General features: G+C 43.4%; 1 protein-coding gene across 3 annotated transcripts in view; it reads left to right on the forward strand.

Moving 5' to 3' along the window:
• The window catches only part of flt4 (fms related receptor tyrosine kinase 4), a 164,644-nt gene that overhangs the window by 101,827 nt on the left and 41,916 nt on the right, over nt 1–20,901 (forward strand). For all 3 annotated transcript variants that reach the window (XM_079502612.1, XM_079502614.1, XM_079502613.1), the window contains exons 11-15: nt 4,421–4,556; nt 6,938–7,046; nt 8,508–8,734; nt 12,683–12,818; nt 17,730–17,876. In XM_079502612.1, coding sequence (XP_079358738.1) covers nt 4,421–4,556; nt 6,938–7,046; nt 8,508–8,734; nt 12,683–12,818; nt 17,730–17,876 — 755 coding nt within the window. The remainder of the gene's footprint in view (nt 1–4,420; nt 4,557–6,937; nt 7,047–8,507; nt 8,735–12,682; nt 12,819–17,729; nt 17,877–20,901) is intronic.

The raw sequence follows: 20,901 nt of genomic DNA on the forward strand, positions 1-20,901 counted from the left end.
AGAGCTATAGACCAACGTGCCCCCCGCCATAGGGCATTAGAGCTATGGACCAGTGTGCCCACCGCCATAGGGCATTAGAGCTATGGATCAGCGTGCCCCCAGGGCATTAGAGCTATGGACCAGTGTGCCCCCCGCCATAGGGCATTAGAGCTATGGACCAACGTGCCCCCCGCCATAGGGCATTAGAGCTATGGATCAGCGTGCCCACCACCATAGGGCATTAGAGCTATGGATCAGCGTGCCCCCCGCCATAGGGCATTAGAGCTATGGACCAGCGTGCCCACCGCCATAGGGCATTAGAGCTATGGATCAGCGTGCCCCCAGGGCATTAGAGCTATGGACCAGCGTGCCCCCAGGGCGTTAGAGCCATAGGATTGGCTGAAGGCGGACCAATCTGATTGGCCGAGGAATCTGTCAATCAGAATGATTGACAGATTCCCTCAGCCAATGATGACGTTCGTTAACGCCCAACGTCAGAAGAGTCTCAAAAGTTGTCTCAAAGGTCTCACAGATTTGTAACTCACAAGCTCAGATTTGCAACTCACGTGAGTGAACTCACAGGTTCACATTTGTCTTTTGTATCCACAAGTTCAGATTTGTGTTTTGTATCCGTGTTTCGCGTCTGTGTTTTGTATTTGTGTTTTGTATTTGTAATTTGCATCTGTGTTTTGTATCCGTGTTTCACATCTGTGTTTTGTATTTGTGTTTCAAACACAGATGCGAAACACGGATACAAAACACAGATGTGAATTACAGATACAAAACACAAATACAAAACACAAATACAAAACACAGATGCGAAACACGGATACAAAACACAGATGCGAAATACAGATACAAAACACAAATCTGAACTTGTGGATACAAAACACAAATGTGAACCTGTGAGTTCACTCACGTGAGTTGCAAATCTGAACTTGTGAGTTACAAATCTGTAATATTTGCTGTGAGACTTTTGAGACTATTCTGACTGCACACAAATAAACAAACAAAACAAAAAAACAAAAAAATAGCTGAAAATGTTTGGATAACATCTATATTTCTTGTTACCTGGCAGAATCTTAAAATAGACCCTTGAAGGATTCCGAAAAAACAGGTGGCGTTAAAAAATCCACCCTATGTGCGTGAACCCCCCGTTCCAACTTCCATCTAACAATCTCTCTCACACACACACACACACACACACACACACACACACACACACACACACACACACACACAAAGGCGCACACGTAAGTGTGCAAACACACACACATGCTATATCACAGCACAGAGGTGCACACCTACGTGCAGAAACTGATTGCAGAGAATGCCTTTCGGCATTTCCAAACTGACCCCCATGACCTGATAAAATGGATTCCATAGGCATCTGTATGAAATCTGATCTATTTGCTATTCCACTAAGCCAGTATTTGCAGTCACCAGCCCTGAGCATATGGAATATCTCTCCATTGAATGAAAATACAAATATATCTGCTCATTTTTAGAATGGTAAAAAAAATATATAATGGTTTCCTGACCTGCCCTCTTGTATATATATGCAGCATGAGTGCTGAGAGGAGAGAACCACTTTAATTCTAGTTGGCATCATGAAATTACTTGTTATGTAATTATGATTAGTAGTGCTCGCTGTGATACATGTCAACCATTTAAACTCTATTCAAACATTTTAGAGGAGGGAGAGCACCCCAGCTACCAGTTCAAACTGTGCATTTTTGTTTTGTTTCTTCACTTCCAATCTCAACAGTAAAATTATCCACACTGTAGCCACAGTCAGTTTCCACACTCTCCTGCATGTGCAAGGCATTCCAGGAGAGAGCCCCCCCGAGAGGCCTTCAGATCCTGGTCCAACAAATCTGTCTAGGCACCGAGACATTTGAAGTCATCGAGCACCTCGAGCACCTCTTGATCCATGCCCGTTGGCAGTGGCAACGGTTTTATCCTCCGTGCTAAATGCCATAAGGCAGATTTTCCTGCTTCAGTAGTTCTCTTCCTTTCTCTGCTGTGTCTTAGACTATTAGGGCAATGTGAAATGCACAGTCGAGGTCAGTGATCGTGATGGAATGTACTCTGTGCTTAGACCTTCCTCTAGACCTGTGTGAACTGCACTGTCTTCTCCCTGCCACTGATTGGATAAAAGTGGTATCCTGACTTTTAATAGCGCTGTCAATATTAGATACTGCTCTAAATGAGGTTACTTTAATTTAATTACTTTAAATTCCTGGTCAACTCCACATAGCAAGACCTTAAAGGGGAATAGCACTCATTTTCAACATTGAACTATGTTATTAATATAACATAGAGTTTAGATGAAAAAAAAAAATGGAAATAATAAATAGGTCCCCCCCCCCTTCTGTTTAGCCTAGAACTTGGAGTCATGTGATGTATGACATCACGTCGGTGTACTTTTGGCCTGCAGAGTACACCAACGTGATGTCACTGATCACATGACTCCAAGTTCTAGACCTCCAGTTCTACGCTAAACAGAAGGGGGGGACTTCTTTTGATTATTTCCACACAACAACTCTAAAGCCAAATTCCAATACCCAAAATCTCGGCCACTCACTCACTCCCACTCGATCACTCAGGGTCATTCCAGCTTGACCCGGAAATGGTTAACGTTCCAATTGTTAATGTGCTCCATCGAGGAGGCGAGTGGAGTCAAGTGGAGGAGCCGAGTGGGCTCTCCGAGACCGCATAGAGCGAGTGTACATCAGGTGCAGGCTCGGTGGGGTATTTTGTCTCCTCGCGGCGGATTTCCGCATCACGTGTACATGTTTTTTTCCTTCTCCAGTGACATAAGTCCGCCTCCTCCACATGTGGCACAGAAAACACTGCTTGAAACCCTATACTATGCACCCCCCCCCCCCCCCCCCCCCCACCCACTAGCTGCCGGCCGCTGCGGCTGAGTCGCTGACCCAACACACACATGCACGCACACACGCGCACACATTAAACTAAAAAGCTTTGCCGTTTGTTGAAGAGACACATTTTCGCTGAATTAATAGAGCTTCAGAATGATAAAGTAGCCTATCTATAGCCTACATATATGTGAAAGTGAAAGGACCACAACAAGCCACTGGCTTTATTGCGTTGTGTGATATAAGCATAATAAAAATAGGCGGGCTGCGGGCAGGTCAGGAATTCCCTTCACAATCATATAATATAAAAGTGTGCGCATCCTGGCGCTTATTCACTATTTCAGGAATAAATAGCCTTGCACATGTTACCAATACATACACATTGGCCTCGGTTACATGCACAAAATGATGAATTGTCTATTCTGTAGACTGTACGGCTCTGGGTTCGGAGTTCCAGTGATCCAGCTGTGTGACACTGTATTGTTTCACCACTTTTGCTTTGGCAATGTATGTTTTCCCATGCCAATAAAGCCCTTTGAATTGAATTGAATTGATACACGTCATAAGTGATCGCGGAATGTGCCGTCGCTTTGAAATGACAGCGTAGTACATTCCGATTCTAGAGGCAAATCCACTCCACCACTCTGTCCTCGCATCGAATCCTCTCCTCCTCGCTGGGGGCGGAGCTAAGGAGCGAGTGGAGGACGCGAGGGGAGTGAGCGAGTGTGAAAGTTGCGGTATTGGAATTTGGCTTAAGTTATATGTTGAAAAATGAGTGGTATTCCTCTTTAAAGTGTGGAATGTAGAGTTCTTGATGGCATCACCAGTGTGTGGACATTCAACCTCCCTGGGCCCTGCCACACAATCAATTTATTTCCTGCGACAGTGGAGTCCACACTGACTCACGGCTGTGATTCTGATTGCTACGTGTGTCACTGGACTCCAAACAGGACGAACACATTACCAACAAGCACCTGTACGGTTGCTACTTAAAAGATGGCAATCAGGAGACTAGAATGAGATATGCACGCCGGGGAACGCCGTGCCATCAAGCTTGTGCCAACACACCGGCATCTATCAAGAGGACGTCCTACACTGGCGCTGGTGCGGAACGAACTGGCCAGATGTATAGAGAATCGAGATGACTTGAAATGACTAATACTATGAAAATTACTGATCACTTTCTTGTTTACATGGAATTGCTTTGCTGCGCTTTCAGGACATGGCAAAACAAAATTCAATTTCATGTCTCATTTGCACCGCCGCAATGTTCACATTCACACTATAGATTTCCATAATAGAAAGTTACACAACATCTCCCGAATGAGACAATTCAATTGGCAGCGGCGATATAGTTTTGTCTCCGTGCGAGCCCCGTCTCTGATCTGAAATGCAGCACGGCGTTCCATAACACACACACACACACATGCAAAAAAAAGGTTCTCCTCATAAAACATCAGGATGTCTGCTTTTGTAGTCATCCCCTGCTGCCCACTGTTTGCTTTGCATGCTAATGAGGGCAGAAGATTTAAATGCATTTGCATTCTTTGTTTCTCCAGGGCCACTCGAGATCGAAAGGGCCGGAGCGAGCGCATGGCAGACTGTCAGAACTGGCAGGACATCGCCTCGGACAACGCCATGAATGAAATCGAGATGATCAAGACCTCCACGCAAGTGGTGGATGGGAAACAAAAGGTGACCTTTAGCCATCGTGAAATAGTTTGGGAATGTCTGCCTGTCCGCAGCATATATTAATGTATGATCGTTGTTATTATACAGTATGGCTACATAAAACAGGACTGGAAATTATAATAATAAAAAATACCTCAGATTTATTTACCATAGAAGTCAAAGTCGAAGTTTTACACGGAATACAGAAATAAATTATTTCAAGTCGAATTTATTTTGTAAAAAACAAGGAGGGGTTAGCTGGGGAAACTAATAGCAATTCATATTTATGACAATAATAAATCTCACTAAGAGAATAACACAGAGATTAGAATGTTACTCATATAGGACACATTTATGTAAGTAGCCTTATCCATGAACTGATATTTTTATACAAGTGTCCCAAACTGTGAGTTCTGTGACAAAATAATGTCAGTGGGAGCTGTAAGGCCATTTCCACCGCAGACATATTTATACCATGCTTCCTGTGCACACTTCCTGCAAGGACTGGCCATAAACACATTTACACACTCAAGTACAGTATGACCCGGCACTGTACAGGTCACACACACACGCACACAAATACACAAATAGTGCATGCAGACCCACATGCCTACACACACACACAAACACACACACACACACACACACACACACACACACACACACACACACGTTTGTATTACTGTACTGCTGAGGACATAAAGATTTTGGAACGCCGATTTTCTGAATGCCATTTAAAAATATTTAGTAATTGTAAACCATAAGCCTAACGGCACATTTTGCAGATTGTTCTGAGCTTGTAGATCAGCTATTATCCGATTTTAGATATTTTTTGTGCGTTGTTGTTGCCATGTACAGTATAGTACATGTACAGTATAGCAACATAACTTTTTTGTAATTTTCGAATAATTTGTAGTTTTTCAGAAAACTTATGGCAGGATTTAGAAGGCGTTTTTACAAGTTTAAAAACATGTGGGTTGTGCGCATATAGTCCCTCGCTGGTGCTGGACAATAGGTAGATACAATGTAAAAAAGAGAAGTCCGCACACAGCTGTGCTCCACAGTGCTTAATTTATTTAAAGGTTATTAGAATTGACCTCAGGTTTATACAAAAGTTTAATGAATTGCATTTGTAATGAATTGCATTTTTATAGCGCTTTTCCAAGTGCTCAAAGCACTTTACAATGGTTCATTAATTCATACATTGGGAGGTGAAGCGGCGAACAGTCGACGCCAGCGTCCTCACTTCCCACATTCACACACCAATGGTGGCGAGCTCACACCGACCAACTCATTGGAGGCAATGTAGGGTTCAGTGTCTTGCCCAAGGACACTTCGACATTTACTTCTACTCCACTACATCTCAGAGGCAAATGTTTAAATGTGGTAAATGTAGTACTATAGAGATAACAGCAAACGTTGATCAAAATAACAGTTCTTCTACATTCTCTAATTATGTAGACTTTTTGTAAATTAAGTAATGATGATGTTTAACAATATTTAACTCTTGAGTGCGTAAATAAAATGTAACCAACTTACAAAATGATGAGCTGTGTTAAGTTGTCAAAATGTCCCATGTCCCATTTTTTGCAATGTGTGCGAAACATCTATTTAGATTTTCACTATCTCAGCCAGTATTGCAATTAACTAGAACAAATAAGGTGTCTACTGTCTACTAGACCTTTGTTTTGAGGGTCAATGATCATCATAAAACTATGGTAATATAATCAAATTTTTAATAAAACATTTTGACATTAATGTCAACTTTTTGCCATCAGCAAAATAATTGCTCACCAATAGCTTTCTTCAATGTGTTCATAAAGGTGTCTTCTTCTAACACCTCTCAATTAGTTCCGACCCAACTCTTCCGGAAAAGTTGTTTTCCTGCTTTTCACACCAGGCCTTCTCAACTTTGATTGGCTCCCACAAAGTTTCCCACAGGAGTCGTGTCGGAACAAATTGAGAGGTGTTAGGGGAAAATAGACACTTAGGTGAATGAAGTTATTGGTAAAAAGTATTTTGGCAATAAGATGGCAAAAAATATATATTGTAATGGTAGCACAGGCACATGTGTTGACATGACAGGTCTAGACACCTTTTGGTCAAGTTAAGTGCAATATTGGATGATTGGATGGTGTGTGTGTGTGTGTGTGTGTGTGTGTGTGTGTGTGTGTGTGTGTGTGTGTGTGTGTGTGTGTGTGTGTGTGTGTGTGTGTGTGTGTGTGTGTGTGTGTGTGTGTGTGTGTGTGTGTGTGTGTGTGTGTGTGTGTGTGTGTGTGTGTGTGTGTGTGTGTATACTGTATATCATAGGTTTTTCACTAATTTGCATAAAAACTTCATGGGGTGTGTAATTGATAGAAAATAAGTAATGTTTTGTTTCCTCCTCTTTGTTTCCTCCACTGCAGGTGGTGAGCCGGCTACACATCCACAACGCCAGCGTGTCGGTCATGTACATGTGCTCTGCCCAGAACAAGGTGGGCACAGACCGCAGACTCGTCTACTTCTACGTCACCAGTAAGTTTAAACCTTTTTTTTCCCCGGAAATGGTTTCATCACACATGTGGACTTCATGTCTGCTGTACAGTTACTTACTCCAGTTTAGGTGATAAGGTGACCACCGAAACATTGTTAGTAAAAACAGAGAGATATATGTTTGGGTGAGCGGTGAGTCGCTTATCACCGCGGCGTGACGTCATGTTGTAGTTTTCGGTGGTCAGTATGAATAGGGATTTATAATTCCAGTGGTTCTAAAAAACCTTTTAATTTGAAGGACCACCATAACTCTGAGAGTGTACAAATGGAACCAAATGGACCATTTGGTTCCATTTGTACACTCTCAGAGTTACAGACCTGTAAGGGTAGCATTTTGAACCCCCTCAAGTAAACCCAGAGGGTCCCTGGACCTCACTTTAAGAACGACTATGTGTGCATTACTGTATGTATGTCCCTTTACTTTTCTTTACTTTATTTGTTTATTTAGACAGGACATAGACGTTCGTCTATCAAAGGGTAATTATGATAACCTGTGGTGCCGTGGGTCATGGCGACAAGGGTGTTAAAGGCGTTTTTAAGGCGATTTTGCACAGAACATTTTCAGATAGGGGTCCACGGCCAAATATATCAATATATTATTGGCATGAAAGAGTTTGAGAAGTACTGCGCTAAGTGGTGCATTTCAGTCTTGCTGTGCTGCTCGAGGTGTTACCAGTGGTGTACAGTAACTAAGTACTTTTACTTAAGTAACATTTTGAGGTACTTAAGTTTCACTTTATTGGAGTATTTCCAATTTCCAATACATTTACTTCTACTCCACTACATCTTAGTGGCAAATATTGTACTTTTCCTCCACTACAATATTATTTTAAAAGTTTAGTTACTTTGCCGATTTTGATTATTATTACAAAACATACATTGACCACTTCAGCCCTGTATACATTTCGGCCATTTGAAAATAGCCGTCGGATCGCAACGCATTGTCAGTTTGTACATCCGCTATTTTCAAAAGATTTTTATAGATTTGAAAACATGAAATGGGACATTCTGCATAATTACTACTTTCACCTTTGATACTTTTAAGTACATTTTGATGCCAATACTTTTGTACTTTTACTCAAGTACATTTTGAACACCGGACTTCAATGCAGTATTGATACTTTTTCTCGTGAGCACCTTTTCCACCACTGGGTGTATTATACCTAACCTCTCCTGGGCGGGTGGCCAGCTCAGTGGCCTTGTGGTTGGAGTGTCTGCCCTGAAAAATGGGACCCAGTGCCTCCCTGCTTGGCACTCAGCATCAAGGGTCAGATTGGGGGTGAGTCCCTGCGACATACTAGCATCATGTCCAGGGGGTGTACTTGTACATCAAGCTGCCTCACGCTACAGAAACAGGAGATAGGCTCCTGCCCTATGGGCCTCATGGCTCGGCAAGGCTTACTTACTTCTCCTGGACGGGTGGGTCTCTCCTCTTCCTCACAGCCATCCCAGAGGGCTTCAGCGTGGCGGTGGGGCCCTCGGAGGAGCCCCTGGAGCAGGAGAAGGTGTCGCTGTACTGCAGCGCTGACAACTACACGTACGAATACCTGCGCTGGTACCGCCTCAACCCACGCGCCCTGCAGGGGGAGCAGGGGAGCAAGCCGCAGGAGCTGGAGTGCAGGAGTGTGCATCTGTACGCCGACACGCTGGCCGGACAGCTCTCCTTTCAGGTACGACTGCAGGACTGAAGGGACTCCCCGTTGCAGATAGAACTGCAAACAATGGTCTCTATGCAGACAGAATAACTCGGTGTTACCGATGATACTAATTAAAAACACATTCCCTCCTGTTACCATAGGCGGTAACATTCTACTGCGTTTGCGTTCACACTGCACCGTATCAGCCGCAGCAGTGAACTTAGTGTTCTATCTATGGTGGTGAACCATGGTATTCAAATTATACTTTGAGAAATAGTTAGGACCTAAAGTGAGGGTAGCGTGGATGCATTGTGTCGGGGGACTGGACGTTATTGCGTGTGCAATAACGGATCACTACAACTTTACCAACTTGTTCTGTAAAGTAGCAACTAGCCTACATACGTACATAAATAAACCTGGTAGGTTAATAGGAGTAGTCTACTGTCTACACCAGTAAGACGCCTGAGGGCGAGAAGGGACCTCGCCCTAAAGGGCACGCATCTGCCTGGGTGACAGCAGACTGCTGGGCGAACGCTGGCATTTTGGAATGGGGGGTCAGATCAACATATCTGCCTGGGTGACAGCAGACTGCTGGGCGAGCGCTGGCGCTTTGGCATGGGGGGTAAGATCTTAATTTTCGGGCCTGTTGAGAACTCTAGTTTTCGCCGGCTGCCGGGCACGGCTGCACTAATAACTTAAATGGACAGGTATCAGTCAAAAGGGAGACATCGAATAGGAATGATGGATGGGGAAGGATCAACATATGGAATGTCAGAACAGGTCAGCTCCATATATGGAGATCTAAGGGTTTGAGGTTTGAGGTCAGATGTAGAGTTGCTGGCCAATATTGATGACATCAGGGATCTCCATATGGGCTTAATATTGATGACATCAGGGATCTCCATCCCTGATGATGTAGTGTGATGTCCCATGCTCCATCCCTGATGATGTCACGTGCTCTCTCACTCTGATACACTGACGGGAGTCAGTTAACTGCGACCTTTGGTCGCAACAAACACACCTACCACTTTTATCTGACTCCTGATCAGCGGAGCAGCCCGTCAGGATTCCCGGTCCAGGTCTCTACTACGAGCGCAAACTCTTTATGCAACATGCAACATTGTGCAAATGTGCAATGAAACCCAATCGCCTCCATTCTCTCACTATTATATCCTGTACACTGCATTGTTATTGTGTGTAACCTTGAGCATATTTGATATATGATCGTCTGGCGGCTGGCCATATTGCAATAAGGGCTTTCTATCTCTCTTCATTAGACCACGTCTCTCCACGGGACATCTTTACGCGTCGTTGGGTAATAATGCCTCCTCCTTCCTCCTTGTGTGCCAAATATCAACTTCTACATCCCACAATGGCAGTATGGCACATTCATTCCCTATATTTAATGCGATTGCATTCACGCCTGCGATGATCCGCAAAGCAGTCTTTCCAGTGAGCCAACATGCACAATAGCAGCACCCCGACTCTGTTTGGAACAGAGCCTTCATTAGTATCATCGGTAACACGTGTGAAGGAAGTAGGGTAGGGGCCTAAGTTCTTTCCAAAATGGCGTGTGTGCATAGAGCCCATTACATTTTTGAGCGTTGCCTCCGTTCCATTACGGAGCTATGTGTGTCCGTATGTCTGTCCCGTATGTCCAAGCACGAAAAGCTGCACCACCTAAAGTGGCCAGTAGAGTACAGCACAGAGTAAAGTGGCAGTACAGTAGAGAGCACAGTGCACTACAATACTGTTAACAATAAATGTATAGTTGCACCGCTCACTTCACACAGGTGTGATTTCTATTTCAATTCAAAGGGCTTTATTGGCATGAGAAAACAAAAAGTGGAACAACAATCAAACAAAATGTATGTACAGAGAAACAAGAGGAACTAACCAGGTGCTCATTGGAGGTAGCAGGATGTGATAATGATAAAAAGGTGCTCACATGGATCAAAAAACGGGATCAATACATAGATAAAAAGAGAAGGATCCGGGCAACGCCTTTATTGATTAAAAGGCAACTGCCAACATGTTTCGACCCAACAGGTCTTCATCAGGGCAAGAATGAAGGACAACATCAAACATACTCATTATATAGCAAGAGGACACACAGCTTTGCAATGACATAATTGCCAGTGTCAGAGGCACGTGAGTGCCCATTGGTTAATACAGCCGTAATAACATGGACATGCCATTAGCCACTCAATCTGAGTTGAGTGCCATTAGGCACTCAACTGACGCCACACATGTGTGTGACAGCTAGAGGAATATATAAGCAAAAAGCTAAGCACCAAATATTCAACAGAAGGAAAGGGAAACGTTTTATTAGATCATTAAAAAACAATAATAATAATAATAATAATAAACAGTAAACAAAGTAGAAAACGAAAAAACTAAAGGAAACACATAAAATCAATATCTTCATTAAGACCAGGACTTCACACATTCAGCGCATTATAAAAAAGAATTGGTCGATTGTGGAGAGTGACTCCTCCCTGAGAGGTTTATTTCCTAAGACGCCTATTTTCTCGTTTAGAAGAGCTCCCACCCTGAGGGACAAACTCATGCACAGTTACCTTCCACCTGTTAAAAAGCATACCTGGCTTAACAAACCATTAGGTATGTTGCCCCCACTGCTCCAGTGTCTCACAGACTAAATCATTTATAGATTTCAAAAAACCTATAAGATTAACGTGTACCTGTCCTACATTTTTTTTTTATATTGGCAGGACAAAGCGCCGCCTCAGAGATAGATTGGCTGAACACAAATATGCTATTCGCATTAATAATATAAATTATCCGATTGCTAGACATTTCAGCCAATTCCATAACAACAATGACACACTCTTGAGAATTACAGGTATAGAACACATTAAACCTTTTCCAAGAGGTGGCGGCCTAAGGAAATTGAATCAACGGGAAACCTTTTGGATTCATTCCTTAGACGCTCTCACCCCTCCTGGTCTTAATGAAGATATTGATTGTATGTGTTTTCTTTAGTTTTTTCGTTTTCTACTTTGTTTACTGTTTATTATTAATGTTTTTTAATGATCTAATAAAACGTTTCCTTTTCCTTCTGTTGAATATTTGGTGCTTAGCTTTTTGCTTATATATTCCTCTGGCTGTCACACACATGTGTGGCGTCAGTTGTTGATTGAGTGCCTAATGGCATGTCCATATTACGGCTGTATTAACCAATGGGCACTCACGTGCCTCTGACACTGCCAATTATGTCATTGCAAAGCTGTGTGTCCTGTTGCTATATAATGAGTATGTTTGATGTTGTCCTTCAAACATGTTGGCAGTTGCCATTTAATCAATAAAGGCGTTCCTCATTTTTAACCTTGTGTGCCCGGACCCTTCTCTTTTTAAAATGTATGTACACTTGAATTGAATATCCAATAAATCGATATCTATGTATCGAGGTCACTCGACACAGATTGCAGAGTGCAGGGATACACACAATGATTAGTAGACTTTAAGGTGGTTGTGTTCCATAACTTCCATTTGATATCCTTCTCCTATCCCAGTAGCCTCTGAGACCATGGCGTTTTACTACTGCAGTGCAGCTCACGAATCTTGCTGCTGTGTTTGCACACTGTTGTACTTCACCCAGCATGTGGATGTGTTTTGTCATTATTCATGTTTTCAAAGTCTCCTTGGGTGATTGTAATCCATGGGAAGCATGTGTCTCTGATGTCTCTGCTGCAGACTCACTCCCAATCTTCAGACTCCATCTTGTCCTAGCCTCGATGACCTTGCAGCCGTATGCAAAGGCTAAAATAGACAGATGCCAGGTCGTTCTTGATCTGGCATTCTATTGCATTCTACAGGGTTCATAGTTTCAATGTACGGATATTCTACTGTTAGACGGATGATAGGTTCTTAGTTTACATATGATCCTAGATGACTATTTCTATGCATGCACTTTGATATATAATGGATTGGTTGTATTAACAGTTGCATGCCTCCTTCCAGGAGCGAAGCAACAGCTGGGTGCTGGAGTTCAGCCTGACCTCTGTGACGCTGCAGGACGAGGGTCACTATGTGTGTGAGGCACAGAGCCGGAGGAACGCAGACAGACAGTGTCTGTTCAAATACATCTCTGTCAAAGGTGAGTAACAGTGTGTTTAAATACATCTCTGTCAAAGGTGAGTAACAGTTTGTGTTCAAATACATCTCTGTCAAAGGTGAGTAACAGTGTGTGTTTAAATACATCTCTGTCAAAGGTGAGTAACAGTGTGTGTTCAAATACATCTCTGTCAAGGGTGAGTAACAGTGTCTGTTTAAATACATCTCTGTCAAAGGTGAGTAACAGTGTGTGTTCAAATACATCTCTGTCAAAGGTGAGTAACAGTGTGTGTTTAAATACATCTCTGTCAAAGGTGAGTAACAGTGTGTGTTTAAATACATCTCTGTCAAAGGTGAGTAACAGTGTGTGTTCAAATACATCTCTGTCAAAGGTGAGTAACAGTGTGTGTTTAAATACATCTCTGTCAAAGGTGAGTAACAGTGTGTGTTCAAATACATCTCTGTCAAAGGTGAGTAACAGTGTCTGTTTAAATACATCTCTGTCAAAGGTGAGTAACAGTGTGTGTTCAAATACATCTCTGTCAAAGGTGAGTAACAGTGTCTGTTTAAATACATCTCTGTCAAAGGTGAGTAACAGTGTCTGTTTAAATACATCTCTGTCAAAGGTGAGTAACAGTGTGTGTTCAAATACATCTCTGTCAAAGGTGAGTTATAGTGTGTTTAAATGCATCTCTGTCAAAGGTGAGTAACAGTGTGTGTTCAAATACATCTCTGTCAAAGGTGAGTATAACAAACAGTGGGCAGGGCTGTCACGATTACACATTTAAGTTGACGATTTTGTCACACAAATAATTGCGATTAACGATTTAATTGTGTTTTCGGAATTGGAAATTGAAACATTTAATATGAATAGAAATTACATGTCTGTTTGCCTTTTAGGCTTTGTAATAAAAACAGGGCACAGGGCAGATACCGTATGACAAATCACTGAAATATACAAAGTAATTAAAAAAATATAAATGTTATACTTTAAAAATAATAGCAGAAATAGCTGATACAATCTTGAAACTTGTAGATCTGCTATTTCCACTTTTTTATAATAATAATAATAATAGCTCAGATTTATATAGCGCTTTTCTAAGTACCCAAAGCGCTTCACATAAAACAGTAGGAACAACTTTAATTCAAGAAACAAAATAAAAACAAGAAGGCAGTAAAATGTCAGTGCTAGGTTAAAAACATGAAAGGCTAAGCGAGGGAAGGGGGGACGTCATCACCAGACCTCAGCTGGGGAAAGCTATCTTGAAGAGGTGGGTTTTGAGTGAGGTTTTGAAGGAGAGGAAGGAGGGGGCAACTCTGAGATGATTGGGGAGTTCATTCCAGAGGTTGGGGGCAGAGACATAGAAGGCCCTGTCTCCCCAGGTGCGGTACTTGGCCTTGCGGACCCTCAGGAGGTTGGCGTCACTGGACCTGAGGGGGCGGGAGGGGGCGTAGGGTTCGAGAAGATCGGAGAGGTAGGGGGGAGCCAGGTTATTGAGAGCTTTGTACATAGTTGGTGAGCAGGATTTTGTAATGGATTCTTTGTTATGTATGAACATTTTTCAACATTTTTCAACATGGACACAATTTTGACGATTATGACAAAATAATTGCGATTATCTCAAATAATTGTGATCAGTCGATTATGTAATAATTGTGATCAGACGATTATGTAATAATTGTGACTTCCCTGTCAAAGGTGAGTAACAAACCATGTCTGTTCAAATGCATCTCTGTCAAAGGAGAGAGGAGGAGGTGAAATCCGGATTAAAAAGCTTTGCAGCCTTATGGTACGACAAATAGCAGAAAAAGTAATGTGGTCTTGTGGTCAGTAGTGTGAGGAAGAGAGGTGAAAAGAGGTGAAGAAGAGAGTGCGTGGGTGGAATGGATGGAGCAAAGTGTCAGGAGTGATTTGTGGCAGAAGGGGATCTGCCAGAGGGAGAAGGAAGATGGATACGACGGTAGTGAGACCAGCCATGCTGTATGACTCGGAAAGTGGCACTGACCAAAAGACTGGAGGCACAGCTGGGATTGATTGATTGATTGATTGATTGATTGATTGATTGATTCGTTTATTAGACTGAGATGTAAAACAGCAACAGAGTACACTTGATCTAAAAGGGATAGCATCAAAAACAAATGTCCCTTGCGATCTTGTTTCCTTTTGGGCTATATGCAATTGATTCATAAAACATGTTGCTCTGAAAAATAACAACATACTGTAATTCAAGGGAGGTGTGACAAGGAGGTACAAGATCAGAGTGGTTGGTATGATGTCACTAAAGTGGTGTCTTTTGACTCAAAGGCTTTCAGCTTTCAGCTTTCAGAAACCAAAAATACACAAGGAAGACATATTTGAATATTATAACCACACCTGAGGGTCTATTACAGTAATGTTAACTCTATAGACAGATAGACACATAGAAAACAGAAAAAGTACAAAAATCACAGCACTCCATCTTGAACATTCTAAAACTGTTCAGCTTCGAGATTCACAAAGATACAAAATTCACCACAAAACAACGAGCACAAGCGCAGTTCCATAAAGATTACTGGATGTAAAACCCAGGCCAGTTGGTTAAAACTCTGACTCAGCATGTGCTTCAGTGTGGTTCATCTCTGGACGCACGCACGCACGCACGCACGCACGCACGCACGCACGCACGCACGCACGCACGCACGCACGCACGCACGCACGCACACACACACACACACACACACACACACACACACACACACACACACACACACACACACACACACACATAACAGCATGTATTATGAAACATTCTCAGGTAGTGAGGTGTCGATACTTTATGCTTTTGGCATGCACGCCCACAGGCACGCACACACACACACACACACACACACACAAGCAGGCATGCACGCTCACTCACTCTCTCTCTCACACACACACACACACACGCACACGCACACGCACACACACACACACGCCACACACACATAGCGCTAAGATGTATGAGGGGGTTTGTTGGAGTTTGTCAGACATCAACACAGCAAAAAGTAATCAGGAATGGCCGAATGCTTGGGGGAGGGAGGGGGGGTATAAGGTGGGGTGTTGGGACTGTTATTCTCACACAAACAAACTCATACTTCATTCACCTTCTGTCGCCTGGCTTCCACTGAGAAGTTTGCCCTGTGGATAAATGCTTGTTTTAATGGAATTCTTCGACCCGTGGCCCCGCTCCATCCGTCCTGCGGGGGCCGCCAGTTAATAGACCTTGTAATACTTCTACTAGATGCTGATGAAAACTTTAGTGGCAAACACGCTGTGGAGAGACCTCTGGACAATCTCTCTCTGTCTCTCTCCATCTATCTATAACACGATGTGGAGAGACCTCTGGACAATCTCTCTCTGTCTCTCTCCATCTATCTATAACACGATGTGGAGAGACCTCTGGACAATCTCTCTCTGTCTCTCTCCATCTATCTTTCCATCACTATCTCTCAATTCAATTCAATTCAAAGGAGCTTCAGAATAACCATCAGCTTGAAAAAAAAAAAACCATTATGGGACAATCTGTTGAGAACCCCCCTTCAATCACCATATCAGACTACAATGGAAGCAGTGCACCAGTTTACCTCCCATGGCTCTACAATCACGGATAACCTCTGCTTAGACCCTGAAATCAATCGGAGGATTGGTCGAGCTGCAACAACTTTTGCTAGGCTAAACCAGAGAGTATGGACCAACAGTAAACTATCGACCCACACCAAGATGGCTGTCTACAAGGCATGCATCATCAGTATCCTGCTGTATGGGAGTGAGTCCTGGATCACATACTCAAGACAAGAACGACGCCTCAACGCATTTCACATGCGAAACCTCAGACGCATCGTGTCACAAATGAGGAAGTCCTCAAACAGGCTCAGTGCGCTTGTGCCATGGTCTCTCGAGACTGAAGGCCGCTACTACTACATTGCCAAAGCAAAAGTGGAACAAAACGGGAACAAAACAATCAAGATAAAACAATAAAATGAACGTGTAAACAAAGCTGTGTTACATTAACACTTTGAGTAATACTATCTTGTGAAACTATAAAAAGGATTGTCGTCTCTATCGTTGTCTTCTCTCTCTCTCTCAATCTCTTTCTCTCTCCCTCCCCCCTCTCTCTCTCTCTCCCTCCCCCCCTCTCTCTCACACACCCTCCCCCCCTCTCTCTCACACACACACACACACACACACACACACACACACACACACACACACACACACACACACACACACCGCACACACACACACACACTGTCTCTCTGATGGTCTTAATCTGTTCTTCCTTTCTTCACCTAGCTCTCCCTCTATCTTTGTCTGTCTCGCTCTGTCTGTCTGCCTGCCTCTCTCTCTCTCTCTCTCTCTCTCTCTCTCTCTCTCTCTCTCTCTCTAAAATGGTAAATGGTGCATTTATATAGCGCCTTATCCAAGGCGCTTTACATAGATTACATTCACCCATTCACACACACATGCATACACTGATGGCAGCGGAAACCATGCAAGGCACCAACCAACACATCAGGAGCAATTAAGGGTTCAGTGTCTTGCTCAAGGACACTTTGACACTAACTCTAGGGGAGCCCGCAAACTGGCAACCTTGCGGTTACCATCCAGCCACTTTGACTCTACCTCTGAGCCACCGCCACACCTCTCTCTCTCTCTCTCTCTCTCTCTCTCTCTCTCTCTCTCTCTCTCTCTCTCTCTCTCTCTCTCTCTCTCTCTCTCTCTCTCTCTCTCGACCACAATGGAAAAGAGCCTTAGGGCTTTCTTGTGGGTTTTTTTATCCTCTGTGATATCTTTGTGTATGTTTTTGGAAGTGGTATTTGTGCTCTTTCTTTTTTTTTTTATCACAGAATAAAATCAATCAAACAACTCTCTCCCTCTCTCCCTCTCTCTCTCTCTCTCTCTCTCTCTGTGTCTCTCGGTGTCTCTCTGCCATAGCTCTGGAGGCTCCTCGGTACAGGCAGAGCCCTAGCAACCAGACGGTGAACGTGACAGAGTCTCTGAAGATGCAGTGTGACGTGGAGGGCAGGCCGCTGCCCCAGCTGTCCTGGTACAAGGACAACCAGCCGCTGCATCAGATGTCAGGTACACACCGCCTGACACACACACACACACACACCCACGCACGCATGTGCGCACGCCAAGAACTGAGGCCCGCTTTACAAATGCCTTCTAAGCCAGTAATCACCCCCCCCCACACACACACACACACACTATATATATATATATATATATATATATGGAACAATATTGTCTGTCTGTTCTATCTTTCTTCACCTCTCCCTCTGGCTGGCTGGCTGGGGCCTGCAGTTAATAGACCTTGTAGCACTTCGACTATACTGTTGAAAACTTTAGTGGTAAACACGCTGTGGAGAGACAATCTCTCTCTCTCTCTTCATCTATCTACCCATCACTATCTCTCTCTATCGTTGTTTTCACTCACTCACTCACTCACTCACTCACTCACTCACTCACTCACTCACTCGTACACACATACACACATACACACACACACACACACACACACACACCCTGATGCTTTTGTGCGACACAGTATGATGGGCGGGAATGATATGGAACAGCATGCGATATAAACACTATGTACTCTCAGCAGTGCAAGCTAAAGTGCACGACAGTGACAGCCTGGACGCTGGCGGTCTGAACAGCGTGCACACTGCACACTGCACAGCAAGGCTCTGTGAAGCGCTCTGCTGTGTCTCCATTGCTAGAGGAGCGTTCGCTGTGTTTATCCAGGCGCCACCCAGCCAGCCTCCTCTGGCCTTGTGCGTGCGTGCGTGCGCGCACACGCGTGCGTGCATCATGTCAGGTCAGGTCAGATTGTTTTCCTTTCTTTCACTCCGGCCAAATATAGTACACCTCACACAATGAATCAGAGATTCTCAACCTTGTAAGATTTCAAGGAACTCCATTTTGTCCTAAAAATATTCTCACCCACCCGCTCGCACATATTCATTGTTGATAAACTGCCGATAGACAGATAGATACTGTATATTCATTAATATATTCACTATAAGTAGTTTATACGTTATTATATATGCACGTTTATACTTGACAACTTTTTCTTTCTATTGATGCTAGCAAATGGTTGGTCACTTGTTCTTATGCTTTTTGTTTCTTAGTTTCGTCTACACCTAATAAAGTTAAGAATGTTATTTTAATAGAATGTTATTTAGACAGATGCAAGGTTCCAAGGGCGCAGATAGCATTTTTGAAGTGTGTGTTTTTTTTGGGGGGGGGGGACTTGCTGAACTTGAATCAAACTTTTAATTAATTCCTTGCTACTGGATCACATAACTTGATATCTCTACTAGATATCTGTGATTCTGATAATTGGAAGCTTTTATTTGTATCTCCTTCTCACAAGTGTGTCAAGTGTCCGTGCGCGTGCGTGCGTGCGTGCGTGCGTGCGTGCGTGCGTGCGTGCGTGCATGACAGTCCCCCCCCCCCCGTCCACCAAAGATTGTTTACATGGTAGTTTCCGATTGTTAGATAGCATGCTATTTAGACAAATGCTAGGTTTGTTGTTTACCTGGTATCTTAGTTGCTTTGAGGCAAGTAGTGTTCTCTGGCTGTGAGAATGGGGTGGCGGTGGGCGGTGGTGGCTCAGTGGTAGAGTGGCTGGTAGAGCGTCCACTCTACGATCCCGGGCTCCCCCAGAGTTAGTGTCGAAGTGTCCTTGAGAAAGGATTGATAAATTGCTAATTGCGCCCGATGTGCAGGTTGGTGCCTCGCATGGTTCCTCCGCCATCGGTTTGTGAATGTGTGTGTGAATGGGTGAATGTAATGCACAATCATTTACCATTTATTTACCATTTGCTCTCTCTGTGCACAATCTCGCACTTGTAACTCTCTCTGGATAAGAGCGTCTACTAAATGCCTCAATTGTAAATTATAATTTAGAATGTATAAATATGTCATCACTTAGTGCAGCTGTTTTTGTATTTAATTGAACACACACACACACACACACACACACACACACACACACACACACACACACACACACACACACACACACACATTCCAGTCTGCACACATACACCACTGAGCACACGTGGGAAGATAATCAATGACATTTGTTTGCCCCCCCCCCCCACACACACACAGACACACACAGATTCAAGATATGATCAGATATGACAGTTGGGTACAGACAGACAGACAGACAGACAGACAGACAGACAGACAGGGCTGTCACGATTACACATTTATGTTGACGATTAATTATCACACAAATAATTGCGATTAACAACTTGGCGTTGGAAACATTTAATAAAAATTACATTTCCGTTTGCATTTTAGGCTCCGTAATAAAAATATGCACAAGGCAGATATGACAACTGAAATATACAAATTAATTTACTGCCATTTCATTTTCATACTTAAAAAAAGTTCACAAAAGGTCGCAATGCGGCAGGTTGTGAGTTTGTATCAGCTATTTTCGCAAATTGACATTGACATTTATAGCATATACTGTACATATAAGCCCAAGACAAATTTCCCTTGTGGACAATAAAGTATACCTTGACCTTGATAGTGTACAGGGCCATATTAATAGCATTTATCTTATTGTAATATATCTGGCCTGGGTCACTGCCCTTTACTCTGCCGGCTGTGCAGAGTAGCCCTTAAGGGAGCTTGCACTGCAAGTCTTCCATTGATTATAGCTGGTTGCATGGTTGCTCATATGACATTTAATCTTGGTTTTTACCAGCTTTGTATGCAAGATAAAAAGCAACCGACTGCAGGTTTCATGGTACATGATCATGTGTGTTGTGTTGTTCTCTACGTTATCCAGCTGAGGGAATGATAAATGCTGGTCAATAGTTTACATTACATCGCGACATGCTTGAAGATTGTAGATTGTCTGCCTGGTTAACCCAGGGGTGTCCAAAGTTAGCCTGGCTAATAAGCCAGACCGAATCAGCCGTTGGCAAAAAAGATTGCCTGTGTGATTTGAGTCTGGCTTATTAGCCAGGCTAGTCCAAAGTGCGGCCCGCGGGCCAAATGCGTCCCGGGGAAGAATTGTATGCGTCCCGCGGCTTCATACCTGAATTGTATTATGAACTATTGTACATTGAAGTTTTTT

The sequence above is a fragment of the Electrona antarctica genome, assembly GCF_951216825.1.
Source record: "Electrona antarctica genome assembly, chromosome: 1".
Lineage (NCBI taxonomy): Eukaryota > Metazoa > Chordata > Actinopteri > Myctophiformes > Myctophidae > Electrona > Electrona antarctica.